We start from the raw sequence: 17297 nt of genomic DNA, 5'->3' as shown, positions 1-17297 counted from the left end.
TTTTCAAATTTCAATTGTATATTGTGTTACATTTTGTATTTTTTTATATATATATTTTCTAGAAAGAGTTATATTTTACAGTATTTTAAGTTCTTTACATTTCTTCCATTGGCGCGCACACACACCTAAGCCTATAAACACTAAACTAATAAAAACGTAAAAAACTACAAACAAGGCAGATGTGCGCGACCGACAGTTAAGTTGAGAGATGCGAGGGGTTTAAGTGAATAATCAACATTTAACCTTATAAAATGACTAAATAAATTTTTTATGAAGATCTGTTTGGCCATTAACTTTTAATTGCATCATTATGCAAAAATATGAGGAGAGTTCTCCATGCAATTTTATGACATGAGAATATGTCCCAAAGCTAGTCTACTCTATTATGGTACAAAGTACTTTTTCCTTCACAAAAAGAGCACATACTTTTAGGGCATATAGGCGAACTGGGACTCGCACATGAGTACTGTGAATTCAGACATAAGCTATTTCTTTAGTCACATACTGTTTTTGCCTACTATATAGTAAGGAAGTATGCGATTTTCGGATGCAGCCAATGTATGAAGTCAGTTTTCCTTAAGTTGTCGGATCAAATCTTGATTGTTTAATTATGGACTTCCTCCAAACTGTTTCTACCGATGACAGGTTGTATTTAAGACATCACTGACTAATGAAGTAATAACACTTAACTGCGTTAAAAAAAAAAATGTTTTATGGTAATTGAAACAAATTCACTATGCACCCCAGCTAATACAGAAAACTAGATGAACGGAAAGAAATATCCACACGGTGTAAATTAAAGACCTTCAGCAGGAACCTTTCAGATCAGAGCTATTCATCTGGGTCAAATGTACACAAAGGATAGCAGTTAGATTGAAATCACTGAGGAACTGAGCAGTGAATTATAAAATATGGCTTCTAAGGTAAAAAATAAAGTAAAACGTAATGGGCCGCACATTCTCAACTGACTCACTGTGATCAAACTCATCCATCTTGTTCAAGCTTGGTGTGTTTTAGTGTAAGCAAAATCCCACCAGCGGTCCTGTGAATACAGATGCGTGCGCTCTCCGGACTTTTTGCCCTTTTGGTTTAATCTATTTTTACAGGCTGTAAAGCGTGAGCTTCATCCGTTCTGTACTAGAGACCTTGGCAAAATCGATGGCATTTCACCTATATATAGACAAGAGACAGAAAAAGAGAGAACTGCATCATATATGAACATTTCACATCATTTCGAGGGGCCGTTAGAGAATGAATGCAAATGAAGTTTGAGGGAAAGTCCTCAGGGGAGAGAATACAGCATGCGTGAGGGGAGAACAACAAGAGGCGAGCCGGCTTTTTGAAGCTCTGAGCCTCCCACACGTTTTTTAGACACGTTTTTGTTGGAGTGCGTGTATGTGCGTCAAGGGTTCTCTGGAGCACTTTGCGTCACACGCTTCAACCCACATGCACACCTGACTCCACACATGTGTGCAACAAACACACAACCATAAGCAAGTAAACCGGCTGGGTTCGATTCTATAAGCGGAAGCGAAATGTACAGGAAAACCAATATCTTTCCATTTTTATAGGTCGAAATATCCATTATGACAAACAAATTCACATGTAGGCCTACTTAAGAAAAGCTTTCTTATGGTTTATAGAAAATGACAGTATTATAGGCTATACTATATCGAATTGATACCCAGAGCTCTCAGTAAGACTTTCTTGGGATATGATTTACAGGTCTGAGGTTTTTGTAAAACCTCTATCCAATTTATTGCTATCTAGGCCATAATAACTGTCATACATGAGGAGTACAGGGATTTCTCACGCTGATTGCGTTTCGGTAAAGTAAAGATGGCACATCTCTCCGGAGGCATTTCAAACAGACACTGCTGCAGGTGCTCCACATGTGTCGAGTGCATTTCGTGCCATCTGGGACAAATATAGAAAATGTGAAAATTCCACCTAATGCATAAAAACACACAAAGGACTAAAAGGGAGATGAATCATGAAAAGCCAGAGAAATTTAGAAGGCAATGCTGCCCTCTTCTGGTGACTAAAAACGGTAGAAAAAAAGGAGAATAAAACAAAGTATGTAATTTTATAGGACCGAATATAATTTTATAATTATAAAATGTTAAGATAATCACATATTAATAAATAATAATAATATTAATTATAATAATGAGATAATGAAATACCCATAAGACTAATGAAAAACATTAAACGGCATAAATTATAATATTAACAGTTTTATTAGACTTTTTAGAGAAATATTAAATGTCCCCTTGGGGTGTTATAACAATCATACAATCTAGATTAAATAAAAAAAATATACACATGTAAATACCGAAATATGACTCAAAGGCCTCAAAAGACGATGATGACATGCTGTAATGTGAATTTAACGCTGATTTCCGTTTCATCATTAATGAAAAGCATTATGGTGATAAATTAATTTCAAAGCAGCAAACTACAGAGTTAGACTTTAAAGTAACTCTACAGTGCACTCAAATAGGCATGATGTTATATGTCATATGATATACATTTCTTTTCAAACATGAAAATAATACTGACTCTGGCATCTACATACATTATTCTGTATACAATTCGATTGATAAAAATAAAGCATGTAAACTCAGGTAAGATATCGCTTTTTTTGTTTTGTTGCAAAAATAGACTCGTCTGCTATTGCTTTGGTGTGATGGACCAGATGATCGGGATGAGAAGGACCAGTGCGCCAACATCTCAACTGAACGCAGATTCCTGCACGAGTTTCCCGGACCTTCTTTCTCCCACATACCTATCTGTGCTCAGAGGCTGGAGAGCTCATCGGCGTTTGGTGCGTTTCCATTGGTCTTGTCCCATTCGGTCTCAGAGTTCCAGTCCTGAGGCATCACCCCAATGTCCAGGACCTGGGGGTTAGTACGAGACTCAGCGAGTCTATGGGGAAGGAGACAGAGAAATGCAAACTGAAAAAACTGAAACTCTACAGTGATGCAAATGTACAGTATATCAGCAGGTTTGATTAACATATGGGCAATTCCATGCAAATGTCAACCTTACCATGGAAAAAATAAATAAAACCAGATTTGGCCACATCCATAATGCTGAAATTGCCCACATGTGCCTAAGGTTTCATTAAAATCTGCGTTTGGTTGATAACTATGTTATTTACTATGCTAACAACTGGTATGGTCTCATTTGTAAGGTTAGAAGCCATGCAATACATCAATGTAATGTTCAGGAATAAATAAAAAAAACAGGATGAAAAAGACAAACTGAAAACTAAAAAACATAAAATCTGTCCTGCAAATTGCATTTAAATATGGATCATTGCAGAACCCTGCCGTCAAATTCACAATTAGATCAGTCTGTTAGGTCAGTACCAGGCCAGGACGCTAATTTAGTTGAGTTGATCAGTGAAAGTTGACAGGGTTCTGGAAGACAACAGGGGAGGGGAATGAGGTTACAGACTGACAGATATGGCTTGGGTGGACGTTAGGTACAGGACTAGACCTGGACTTGTTACCTGGAGAGTACTCATAGCTATCCAAACTGCAGCTAGGAACAAAGAGAGAGCACAACAATCAAGGGCTTGAGAGCTACAGGATGTTTCTCGGTTCCTAATTCTATTCTGATGAAGGTGGCAATGCATTAATCAGCCAACTTAGCTGAATTTTATTAATCTCGACATTCGTTTTTTAGAAGACACGAGAGGCTTAATACAGTATTAGCTGCTTCAACCCTGAACATGATGCTACTCAATATAGAAGCTCACATCTTCAATTAAACTGATTAATATCCCTCTGTCAACACAACCTCTGAAGCAAGATTTGACTAAATAAGTAAAAAAAATAATTTTGATAAATTATAAATAAAAACTGATAATAATAATAATAAATTATTATTATTATTATTATTATTATTATTATTATATGCACATTAATTATATACATTATTATATAAATTTACTTTATTCACAGTTACAAACATAATAGGGAATATGAATTAATATATTGTTATAATTATTATACACATGTATTTTATTTACATAATAATAGGGACTATGTAAATAAAATAAATGTATATAATGCATGTGTATAATAATTATAATAAATTACTATACACACACAGATGTATTAAATACATTTATTTCATTAGCATAGACCCTATTATTATTATTAGTAGTAGTACTAGTATCATCATCATAATTTTTATTTACATGCATTATATACACATTTCTTTTATTTAATTCTAATTCATGTGATCAGTTCTACAAACATAATATATTATTATTATTATTATAAACATGTATTATATAAGTATTTTCTTATTTAAATAAAGTCTTAATTATGCATTGCTACCATTGCAAGTCTGACAAAAGTAGACATGAATTATATATATATATATATATATATATATATATATATATATATATCTCTATCTATCTATCTATCTATCTATCTATCTATCTATATATATATATATATATATATATATATATATGAAGAGTTCAGATGCAAAAGCCTCTAAGTGCCATCTGAAATTTTCTTCTAGAATGATCATTTTTATCAAGCTTGTATATTAAAGTTCAATAATTTCACTTAAATGGCAATGCAAATTACCTATTAATTGTCATTTAAGTGAAATTACTTAACTTAAATATACAAGCTTGATAAAAATTATCATTCTAGAAGAAAATTTCAGATGGCACTTTTGTTAAATAAACATCCAAGCATTCCATGTTCAGCCTGTCTGAAAATGAGTTTGAGAGTTTGTACTCATAAAGCACAAATATGCAGGTCAGGTTTGTCATCAATATGCCATCAGAAATAAATCATTGAAGGCCAACTCTACATTTGCAGGGTCAATTATACCCTGCCAGACTACTGGTATAGCTTGGTTCCGTGGAGAATAAACAAATAAAATGAGACAATCTGTCTCATGGGACCTCAGTATGGGAAAACTGCCTTTGCTCAATTGCTCTGAATGATTAATCAAAGCCCAAGAAGTTATGCGGAGCAAACGAAAGGAACATTTCAAATGGTTCCAACAATCTTTAAGAACAAACACAGAGCGATTGTAGTTGGAGATCGTTTTGATGCGCGAGAGGTTATCAGCATGCTTTTTACATGCAGCTCCCTTCTCAAGGATCTGTCCTTCCTGTCCCTCACTGAAGAGAGACAGAAAGGAGATTCAGACGAAACAGAAGCTTGAAAGAGGAGATAAGAACAGCTCTGGGTGCCTCATACCTTGAAAAAGCCTCTTCCAGACCATCATCAGTCTCCTAAAAAGAGGAGAAAAATGATATTCGGATTTTAAGATGACAAGTAAAGATAATGGTCGGCAGTTACTCATGAGAGAAAAACACGTTCATAAGTGGACAAGATCTTACCCATTGGGTGGTGCTGTTGTTGTTGGGTTCGGTGGGGTTGTCCACATTTTCCACAGCAGATGAGTAAACCTCGATGTCCAACAGGTTCTCTGCAGCTACAGCTAAAACAAACCAAACAGACCATTAATGTTGAAATGTTGAAGTGTAAAAGGGATAGTTTCTCACAAAAGGAGGCAAAGAGAGTTTAAGGAGTCAGTACCTCCTCCTTTCAGGCTGGTCAGGCTGACCGATCCCTCTGACTGTGAACTGTGGGACGTTTCTCCAGCTGAATCCCATTTCACACCATGCTCTCTCTCTGAGAGCAGAGCAACAGTACATCATGAATAATACTGCTTTAACAAACAAAATAAGTTCAAACAAATAAATTACTTTTCTTGGTGCTTTCACTGAGCACTGGGTTCCAAGTTCTTTGCATTCTTACTAAACAAAGTATCTAAGCTTGTGTGACAAGTACAAAATATGCAAGGATTTTTTTGGAAGGTGATGCATTAACTGGCTCCTGTTAAGAAAAAAAAGAAAAAAAAAAGCACAATTTTGTGTGCATCCATTTTTTCTACAACAAGAAAAGGCAACAGAGCAATGTTCTGACTGCCATTATTAATCACGACAGCATCAATGCCCTTGAAGACCCTATCAAGAGTGCAAAATCTGCAAATCCTTCAGAACATGAAGTAACAAATTATTTTCCACTTGTGGCATATGATTCTCTGCAGTTATACATGAGTTCCATATTGTTTTGAGGAGAGATATGAAACTCTGTACCTTCTTTGGCAACCTCCCAGAACTCGAAGGCCACTCTGAAGGCCTGAGCCACCGTGAGCGTGACCGCCTGGGCCTGAGGGAACACAACAGGACAACAGTGACTCAATCAGACAGACATAATATACATTTGAGAGAACAATGAACAGATCCAACATATAAGCAAGGTGTTTCAATGTCAGTGATCTGCAAACTGAAGGGAGTTTTAGATCAATGTAAGAGAATATTATTTTCCTATGTGTATTCAATCAATATCACTGCTTACACAGGATTAATTTTGTTAATCAACAGGAGTTTTTCTTACATAACTTTTAATCAGGAAAGATACGTTTTGTTTTTGACATATACATAATATGTATGTGTCTGTACATCAATATTTGTATTGCACGTATTGAAAACAGACACTATACCTTATTGTTACTCAATATATGATGCTTCTAGAGTGTTAACGGTTTAAGAACGTAAGGGGGCGAACTGAAGGTTTCAAGCCGGTTGCTGCCCAACGGAGGTTATGGCATACATATAAGGGTTAGATTTCGTTAAGTATGGAGATGTTGTAAGTTATCTGAGGCACTCAAATGCAATACTTCAGATATCTAAAGAGCACAGGCCCCCTTCTTCCATCACACTCTTCGTAGAAGACTCGTAGAAGAATATATTGCCCCTTTAATCTCTTGTTTGTCTCTCTCTCTAATGTTTCATGTTATAATCTGCAAATGCTGCGAGAAACAACTTGTGAATAATGCCTCTTTCTTTAGTCAAGATCAGTAGGCCTGGGAAGATTCTGGGAAACAGATAAAATGTTTCCAATTAAAAATATTTACCTACGTCAGGTGGGAATATTATGGGATGTTGAGGAAGACCATTCAAATCGTCAAGCTTTTATTTTGTTGGAATACAAATACAGTACATCGTACAAACAAATATTGGGTAAAAGAGTCAATAATTATTGTTGTTTTATTAATACTTTTCAGTATAGAATGAAAGATTTATAGTTATCGCTTTTCTCGAATTGTATGAAGTCTTGGAAGAACTGTTTTATCAAGCGTGTCGCAGTGCATTCTGGAAGAATACTTTCTCTGAAGAATAACAATCAATGCAATCAATGCATCTCTGAAATATCCCAGCTTTCTGAACAGCCTTCACATGCAGTGCCTTCAAATGTTACCCATGTAGGAAAAGCTTTTGCATCTAAACCTCACCATCTAGCCTAACATGTTTTTGGATCATTGTGCTATGCTGAGAAGAACAGCATGTCCTTCCAACAGAGAGAAAGTGATCTAGTCAGCCATTCTGAAAAACTGTCCTCCTCCTTCATGCTTAGTTTGACTCCTTTTGTTCCAGTCAGAAGTCTTTGTGTTGATGGAAAGATTCACAGCTTTCATAAGGAAAGCATCAAACACTCACCACTTTCCGTTTGGCACAGAGGAACGCGTGGCACTCCAGCGTCTCATTCTGTTGGTTCTGGGAGATGAAAGCAAACACTTTGTCATGCATCTTGTCAGCTGTGCAGTATGATATCCTGGGAGAAAGGGTCACAAAACAGACCAGCGTTAAGGACTTGCAGTCAGGTTTGAGCAAATACAAAATGATGAGGAGTTGTAGGGATATGGATATGGAGCAGACACAGACTGCGTTGGAACTTCAAGGACTGTTTTTTTGGGTCTAATATTTGATGAAAAATACAGTCAAAACAAATAATAATATGAAATATTACTCATTTAAAACTATTTATTCCATTTTCATTACTCAAGTCTTCAGTGTCACATGATACTTAATAAATCATTCTAATATGCAGATTTGGTGCTCAAGAAACATTACTTTATTATCAATGTTGAAAATTTTTTTTGTTGATTAATATTTTTGTGGAAACCATGAAACTAACATTCAAAAGTTTCCAAAAAAATATTTAGCCACAAAAAGTTTTCAACCTTGATAATAAGAACCATTATTAATAAGTGAGCACCATTTAATAATTGAGCATTAAATCAGCAATAAAGCCTTTTGAATTGAATTGAAAAGATTGTGTGTGTGTGTGTGTGTGTGTGTTTTTGTTTATATTACATTGTGGGAACCAAATGGCCCCACAAGGATAGTAAAACCTGAGATCACCTCCATTGTGGGGACCAGCCAGCGGTCCCCATGAGGGAAATGGGTTAATAAACATACTAAATGATATTTTTTTGAAAATGTAAAAATGCAGAAAGTTTTCTGTGATGGGTAGGTTTAGGGGTAGGGTTAGTGTAAGGGGACAGAATATACAGTTTGTACTGTATAAAAACCATTACGTCTATGGAGAGACCCCACAAAGATATGTGCGCTCAGTAGGCTCAGCAAAAGCACATTGAACTGCGAAGATGAGATTTATGGGGACTACTGCTGGTTTCCTGCAGTATGCTGTATTTCACATGTCTCTAGTGAGAAACTCAGAGGTGAGTGTGTGTGTATGGTAAAACACTGGATGGCAGGATAAATCATCTCCACTGTAGGTCAGACACACTCACTTCTGAGAAGAGGAAGCGTGCAGAGACCACTTCTTTCATACTCTAATGTGGTTCAGTGGCACAACAAGTGAATGTTTAACAGGCAGTTGAACGTGAGAGTAGTTGAGCTGAGGTGTGTGGAGGTCACCTGTATATGGAAATGTTCTCGATCAGCTGGTTAGACACAATATCGCACAAGATGATTCCCTGAGGAGACACTTTCAGGGCCACTTTAGGCAGTTTCTTCCCACTGGCTTTGGCCTAACAAATGAATATGAAAACATTTTTAATATTGCTGCTTATCTACGCAATTTACTTGTCCATGCAGAACTTGATTCTAGGTGGTTCTGTATGATTACTATGGGGTTTCTAAGGTGTTATAAGTGTTTTAGGTTGTCGTTAGGGTATTCTGGGTGATTTCCAGGGAGTTGCTATGTGGTTTATAGGCTATGAGCCAGGGCCTTGCTATGCAGTTGCTAATATTTTCTGAGTGTCTTTATGTTATGCAGTTGCTAGGGTATACCAGGGTGTTGCTATGTTGTTGCTAGGCTGTCACAATGATATTGTGGTCTTTAGATATTCTAATATCTTCATATCCAAGCTATGACAATGAACTCACGGTGGCAACAATCCTCTTGACAGCAGCAGCTGAGAGCTCCTCGCCTTTGGGTTGGTCCACCAGAGTCATCCCCAGATGACGAAGGTTAAAGGTCATTCCTTCGAGAAGAGTCTCTCTTGTGTCAGTCCAATTCTCAGGGAGCTCTGCATGAAGAAGAAAAAATACGAACAGAGTGAAGAGTTTGAGGCAACGCTGAATAGCTACAAAAACATTTACACATGTGGGTTAAACCAAGTCAGCACAGATAAACAGTAAACAACTTCAACCAACGTGCACACAAGAGACTTGCAGTGCAGAGATCATGAACAGTTATGAAATATTAAAGAAGAAAAAACAGTGCATGAGTAAATATTTGTTGGAATCAACCTTTGCTCAAGACACTCAAATATTCCAGGCCAAAAAAAAACAAACATTTTGGATGCCTCTGTACAACTTTATTCCCAGGGCTGACTGAAAACAGACAAAGACAATCTAAGGCCTGGCAGCTCTACAGAAATGAAAAGTTCAAGAAATTAAACGTGTCTTTCTTGAACCGGTGTCTTTTCTCAGCTCATCTTCACTAAAAACAATATGGAAGAACTTGACAAGGCCTGCACAAAGCGCAGCTTGAACCCCTACTTAACACTTCTGGAATAAAACAATTGAGTTAGGTTGACTAATATAAATGCATATGTATTGTATTAGTTTAGTAGTGGTATTTTCAGACAATAATTTGTAGTTTTGCAATTGCAGCATTGGTTCTTTGCTTTCAAGCTTGCGTTTTGTATACTCAGTTAGTTGATGCCAAAAAAAAAACAAAAAAAAAATGTTAATATATAAAATGCAAATGTGATTACAGCACCTGTGAAACTCCAACACTCCTGCCTTCACAATCACAATCTGCATAAATTCCTAATATGATTACAACACACATTAAGCTGTTTCAGCTATCCATTAACACAGATGCACACAAATAAACGCTCATTATTTCTGTTGAGAGAACTCACATGTTTGGCTCAAGTAACACTACCTGTGACTCACCTGATCGCTTTTGGCAGTGGAGCTATAACATTTAAAATTCAGAAAATCCCCATAGATAAATTATAGGAATTACAACACAAAGGCACCAAGCCATTTTTCATTTAGTCAGATTTGTTCAACATGTATTCAAGTCCCACAAAATTCACCTTATTGTGTTATTTTTCTATATGTTCCTAACAACAGGGTTACTTTCTGCACACTTTTTAAAGTCAAATTTAAGACTTTTTAAGACCTTTTTAAGACCCGAAGAAATCAAAATTAATACCATGCATTAGGGGTGTGCAATATTGACAAAATATGTCTCGATATTTTAAAAGTTTTGTTGATGATAATTAGATAATATTTTACTGATTGTTTTTTTGTGCTTGGTGCCATGGCTGGTTTAGGCCTGTTGTTGACAGCTGATCGACGAAGATATTCATATTTTTCATATTCTATGCAGTGGTCAGTTCACAGCAGTGACAGAAATTAAAACATTTTTATTAAAGGGTAATATTTGCCATCTTAAATTGATTTCCAGGGGCATTTTCACCTATATATGGACATTTGTAGATGTATGCATCACCTTTTATGTCAAATTCTAACATTCAAATTAAATTATATTAGAATAATTACACAATACCACTGTAACCAGTCAAATTAAATAATGAAATCAAAATCCATCTTTGCAGTGCAGAGGTGACACAAAAGTGGCATCAGATCTGGCATTAATATATTTACACTGCATTTACAATTGCATAAATAAAGCTATGAGATTGTTAAATATGAACTGATTTCTAATTTTAATGTTCTAATTAAAGGGTACTTTAAATGTGAAACTAAAACTGCCAGTAGGTGGCGTCAAGTCACTGTCTTAATAAGTGAGTTGAGGGAGTCATTCATTCAACCGATTTGTTCAAACGGCTGATTCATTCGGGAAAGAAGCAAGTGATTGTTCATTGAATCATTAAATTGATTCGTTCAAAACGCGGATTCCAGTCAAAAAAAAATTCATCGCTGTACTGCACTGAGACTGCTATGGCTTCATTTTGAAATTCTCATCAGCGAAATAAAGGGAAAACAAACAATATTGACAATATTGTTTATAAAATTTAACTCACAATGTTAATTTATTGTTAATTTAACTTATATAAAATAAATCACATTTGCAATTGTGCACGGGAAAACGGCACTCTTGCTGATGTGATATTGTAGGCCTATGACAACAACATAATATGATATAAATATGAGACAAAAACTAATTTGGGAACATACCTATAATTGCACACATTACGCAGTGAAAGCACGAGAGACGATGTCAGCTCGCAGTGCCTCGTACATCGTTAAAACAATGATTACAATATCATAATAGACAATATACATCGCACACCACTTTACGCACATAAAGAATGAACTTAGAATTGAACTGACATTTACCAACTTGCTTCTTCTCTCCTCCTGTTTCGCGTGCAAAAGTCAAATTGCCATCGACAATTTAAGACCTTTCATAAGTAAAAATAAGACTTTTTAAGGCCTTAAATTTAAAAAAAATCTAATTTAATACTTTTTAAGGATCCGCGGACACCCTGAACAAATTGCACAATCCACCTAGGCTATACGTTAAATGTGACCCTGGACCACAAAACCAGTCACATGGGTCAATTTTCTGCAATTGAGATTTATATATCATCTGAAAGCAGAATAAATAAGCTTTCCATTGATGTATGGTTTGTTAGCATATGACAATATTTGGTCGAGATACAACTATTTGAAAATCTGGAATCTGAAGGTGCAAAAAAATCAAAACATTGAAAAAAAAAAAAAAATCGCCTTTAAAGTTGTCCATTTATGTTTGTGATTTTGTTGCATTCACTCACAAAAATAAATGTTTTATATCTTTATGGTAGGAAATTTACAAAATATCTTCATGGAACATGATCTTTACTCAATATCCTAATGAAAAATCGCTAATTTTGACCCATACAATGTATTTTTGGCTATTGCCACAAATATACCCGTGCGACATGTGACTGGTTTTGTGATCCAGGGTCACATATATAAAACATATTAAAGAGCATTATATTTATATTGAAGTAAGGAATAGGCAATTTCTGTATCTCATTTACTTTGGTCTGAACAAGCCACTGGTCTGCTAGACCTCATAAACACTTAACCATTAAGCAGGCGTATGACCCATTCAACGAATCATACATATATTTACAGGAATCACAATCACAGGAAACAGTGATTCATAGTCTCAGAAAGTTATTAATTCTTGCGTACAGCTAACAGAAAACAAAGATGACTGAAGAATGTCATGACAAGGGCAAAATTTAAAGCTTCACTTATAAACAAAACCAGCCACACCAAGGATGATCGAACCATTACAAAGAAACTGAAAGGCTGATTTAAAGACACAACAGAATCTATCTATATCATTACTTTGCCCACAGCTCCTGAAATAACATATCATGCTGAAATTATTGATGATTTCCTACAACCCCAGCATAAAAACCAGAGTAATTCATAGACATGGAGAAATGGAAAAGGGCGTAATAATACAGCCCTAGTGACATACTGATTAGTGACACACCCAAGAGCCCTTAATCACAGGGGGGAAACACTACTTTGTCTTAACCATGTTCCTGGAGAAACATCCAAGGGTGGAGCGACCCAAACCACTGGTTGTCTCCAAGCTCCAAAAACTGAAATGGCTTTTTTAGGCCAGATATGATTACGGTGCAAAATTGTGGGGAGTTTTTTTTCTGACTAGAAGTCATGGTAAGGTTAGGAGTTATTTCAATCTCGGTCAGATAGAGAGGAAAGAATGTCCTTTGCTTATTTTTCAAAATGGACAAATAAACAGCACTCTTAAGAAACAGGATATCATTCTTGCTTAAAGAGACAAATGGAGATAAAAGTAGATGACCAAGTGATAGGAATGTTAATGAGAACATTGAGATGACAGATTTATCATATTTATTCTTCTAGTGTGATTTGCAAACAACTAAACTGACCATATCAAACTTCGATGGGAAAATGATGGCTTTGTGAAAAAACTAAATAAATCAAAAAAGTACATTTAAAAATTAAGGCTCCCTAATAACAAGTCTGAACTCATGCTTCTACTTCCACACGACTCCTCATGAAACATGAAAGGTTAATATCTAATGCTTTTATCAAATGGACTGCCTGGAAAAGCCTCAACAGCTGCTGGACGTCTCCCTCACGCTCTGCCTCCCTTTTTAGTATGTGCAGGGCACCGACGAACACCAAAGATCCAGAGGCACGGGGCGATAAATCTCACCACTATAAAACACCATAAAAACTTCTTATAGATGGGTTTCTCCATTACAATGCAGCGATGTTTGCTGCAAGCTGTGCACTTTCTCTGTTGAGGCACATGACTTTGGAGCAGCAGGAAGGACATTTTTGATCACTCTGATGAGAAATGATCATAGGAGATAGTTGAAGTTCAAGAGGAAGGAAAGTAATTATAAACTATAACAAGGTGAATCATTCTGAAATCTACCCTTTAAAAGTTGATAAGACCATTCATTTTGCTATCCTAACTGTGCATATAATTATATGGCTACTTTCATTTGATCATCTGCATTTGTGACCCTGGATCACAAAACCAGTCATAAGTCGCACGGGTATATTTGTGGCAATAGCCAACGATACATTGTAGGGGTCAGAATTATCGATTTTTCTTTTATGCCAAAAATCATTAGGATATCAAGTAAAGATCATGTTCCATGAAGATATTTTAAAAATTTCCTACTGTAAATATATAAAACATTTATTTTTGTGAGTGAATGCAGCAATCGCGAACATAAATGGACAACTTTAAAGGCGATTTTCTCAATTTTTAGATTTTTTTGCACCCTCAGATTCTTCTAACCTAAACCCTATCTGTGAGACCCATTTTTAGGTTGTGACCCACAAGATTAAAACCACTTGTTTAAAGAGGGAACATACACAAACCAACTAGCAAAATGTACAAGCGCAACAAAGTCAAATAAAAACAAAAAAAGATCTTTGTTTGGATTCCAACAAAAAGGGAGGAAATGAGGTGAAGTCTGTTTTGGAGCTAAAAGTAGGTCAGAAGATCAACAAAAGAATGTTAAACACACAAATGCGTCTTATTCTCCATCACTCAGCCGTTGAGAGAACAGCCTATAAACACTGGTAACTTGCTGATGTTGGAAACTTTTACCATTCTGGCAAAGCCTGAGCCTTTCACTGTGACTGAATTGTGAGCAAACACAATCATAAGCGTGTACTTGCAGACTTCTTGGATTCCAGGTCATGAAGATAAGCAGCTCTCAGCCAACAAACAGAGCTGCTTTTGTGGAGTCAAGACAGAATTAAAGGGGAAATGAAAATGCACAGCAAACTTTCTAATCCCACTAAAGGAAGACAAAAAAAAAAAAAAAAAAGTTGCACTTGTTAAGACCAAGCCAGCCCACTTCACCTGCTTTCATAGCTTAGTTCTGAGATTGTCCACAGCAACTTTGAAGAAGTCTTTCTTTGTTGAAACAAACATACTTTAGAATGTCTTGGATATACCAGCAAACAAGTACATACTTGTAGTTCAGGATGGATGCCAAAGAGAAAGAAAATGACAAAAAATCTGGCTTTGCATTGTTTATTTCACAAAACCGTTGTTGACAACTTCTCATATAAGGTCACTTGTTAATTAACCCTCAAAAACCCACTGTATCAAATCAAGTAAATGACTGTTATTTTTCCCTAACCGCAGGAACAATTCTGACTATCACAGCAACACTTTTGGCAACAAACAAATGGCCATTTCGAGTGCCACAGCTTTATAAAGTCACACAACTAAGTCACTGTTTACTCACACCATTGCTCAGTGTTTTGGATTATATTTAGCAAATTTAAGTATTTTAAGTACTTGACCTTTGAGTCTATTACCTTGTTTTTTTCCCCCTTAAAAACATGTTCAGTGATTGATAAGTGATTATATGTCTCAAAAATATCAACCTAAATACACAACAATTCAAAAGTTTGGGTCAGTAATACTTTTATTTAGCAAAGGATGCAATTAATTGATCAAAAGTGACACTAAAGACATTTAAATGTTACAAAAGATTTCCATTATAATTGAATACTGGACCAAATGCAATGATTGGACGAACATTTTATGGTCCTAGGCCTTCCACAGATGATATATATATATACGTACATACATACATACACACATATATATATATATATATATATATATATATATATATATATATATATATATATATATATATATATATGTGTATATGTATGTGTATGTATGTATGTACGTATATATATATATATATATATATATATATATATATATATATACGTACATACATACATATACATATATATATATATATATATATATATATATGTATATGTATATATGTATATATATCACTTAACTTAGTGATTGCTATTAGATGTGAAGAGAATTTCAACCAGCATAACAAGAAAAATTCTGGAACAAATCGCCAACCCTGCCTTTTAAGGTTAACATTAACGTTTTGTTCACACAATGAAGCCACACAGATTAATATTACAAATGATTTTCAATGTATCCTAATTAAACTTTAACGACAGTCAGAGGAGCGCTCTGAGAAGAACACACTCAAAATTCAGTTTTTTGGCTGGAAGATTTATAAAGGTCAAAGCAACTGCACTGTGCTTTTTCATTATGTATATCAGGAGGTCAGTGAGGTGAAGGCAAATCTCAGGATCTTTACAAAGTGTCAGAAGGCTGCTCTGAGATGAACATCCATATTCCAGCCTCCTGGTCTAAGAGAGTGTGTCCTTGCATAGTGAATTATTAAGGGAAAGTTCACCCAAAAATGAAAATTGTCATCATTTATTTACTCACCCTCAAGTTGTTCCAAACATGCATCAGTTTTATTCTTCTGTTGAACACAAAAGAAGATATTTTAAAGAATGTAGTAACCAGACAGGCACCCATTGACTCCCATAGTAGGACAAAAAATACTATGGAAGTCAATGGGTGCCTGTCTGGTTAACAACATTCTTTAAAATATCTTATTTTATGTTCAACAGAAGAAAGAAACTCATACAGGTTTGGAACAAAATGAGGGTGAGTAAATGATGGCACAATTTTCATTTTTGGTTAACCAAAACATTTTTGGTTTTACAGCGGTGATATTGTGCAACCCCGCAAATATTCACCCCAAAAACAAAATATGCTTCAAAGTGGCTCGTTAAAATAAATGTATGGGTTTCTGAGGGCTAATGAAAAACATGCTAATCGTATTGTGTGACAGGCAAAAGCCATGTCTCAAAATCTAGACAGCGTGGGCATTACAGCTGTATAGATGGGTAGCGTTAGCTCAACAGGTTTTGAGACAAGGTCAACCACTAAGAAACCCCAAAACTTCTAGTTTCGAATGAAAATTGTGAATCTCGTCGACAGCTGTAAAAATGCGTCTGTGTCGTTCATTAAACAAATTTGCACAGAATATTTACTCATATTGAAGATCCAATAAAAAAAATAATAAAAAAAACACACACACAAACATTTTACCCACAAACTAACAAATAAAGATTCACAACTACTAGGCAAACTGCATCTTTTGATTGTATTACTAAACATGATTAATGGCATTGACAAATCAAGTTCAGATGCTAACGGATGGACAACACAAGTGACGCGTGTAAACAAAAAGTCTCGCTGTTGACACGAATACTCACTTTGGTGTTTGCCTGAGCTCCAGGACTGTTTGGTCAGGCTGGGACTCCGAATAAAAGCCCTTCTGGCAGATTTCAGCACATCCATGACGAGGTTTTCAAGCGGAGAAGCGTCTTCAGGTGCTGCTGTTGGCCATGAACGTCTTCTCACTCTCAACTTTGTTGTTGCCGTTTTTTCGATGCCGACATCTGTGGGAATACTTGAGTCCTCGCGTCTCCTGGGCGGTGTTTCATCCGTCAATCAAAATGACGTTCGAATTACGCGGCGCACAGATTCTGTTTCCATGGAAACGGAATTAAACAATCCGTTCGAAGC

At 35.8% G+C, this 17297-nt stretch overlaps 1 protein-coding gene across 2 annotated transcripts; it reads right to left on the bottom strand.

The window, feature by feature from the left end:
* Window positions 1-2217: 2217 nt before the first annotated feature.
* ldlrap1a (low density lipoprotein receptor adaptor protein 1a) lies at window positions 2218-17210 on the bottom strand. 2 transcript variants are annotated; one of them, XM_084132097.1, is made up of 10 exons: window positions 16985-17210; window positions 9245-9387; window positions 8774-8886; window positions 7550-7664; window positions 6146-6218; window positions 5583-5678; window positions 5384-5484; window positions 5241-5275; window positions 3518-3549; window positions 2218-2928 (listed from the first exon to the last, which is right to left on the bottom strand). In XM_084132097.1, the coding sequence occupies exons 1-10, from the start codon at window positions 17067-17069 to the stop codon at window positions 2882-2884; spliced, it is 840 nt and encodes a 279-aa protein (XP_083988223.1). In that variant the 5' UTR covers window positions 17070-17210; the 3' UTR covers window positions 2218-2881. The 2 variants fall into 2 exon arrangements, with proteins under 2 accessions (XP_083988223.1, XP_083988222.1); XM_084132096.1 differs by lacking the exon at window positions 3518-3549 and having other exon boundaries at window positions 16985-17207.
* Window positions 17211-17297: the final 87 nt, after the last annotated feature.

Source organism: Abramis brama (assembly GCF_963993115.1).
Source record: "Abramis brama genome assembly, chromosome: 12".
NCBI classification, from domain to species: Eukaryota; Metazoa; Chordata; class Actinopteri; order Cypriniformes; family Leuciscidae; genus Abramis; species Abramis brama.
Note: the sequence above shows the minus strand (reverse complement) of the source record. Positions and strands in the feature narration are given on the sequence as shown.

Coding starts and splice junctions, on each gene's coding strand:
- ldlrap1a (XM_084132096.1), bottom strand. CDS start 17,069: ATGGATGTGCTGAAATCTGCCAGAAGGGCTTTTATTCGGAGTCCCAGC. Junction 8,887..9,244: donor TCAAGAGGATTGTTGCCACC/GTGAGTTCATTG, acceptor TTCATTTGTTAG/GCCAAAGCCAGTGGGAAGAA. Junction 5,679..6,145: donor CTGGGAGGTTGCCAAAGAAG/GTACAGAGTTTC, acceptor CTCTGCTCTCAG/AGAGAGAGCATGGTGTGAAA.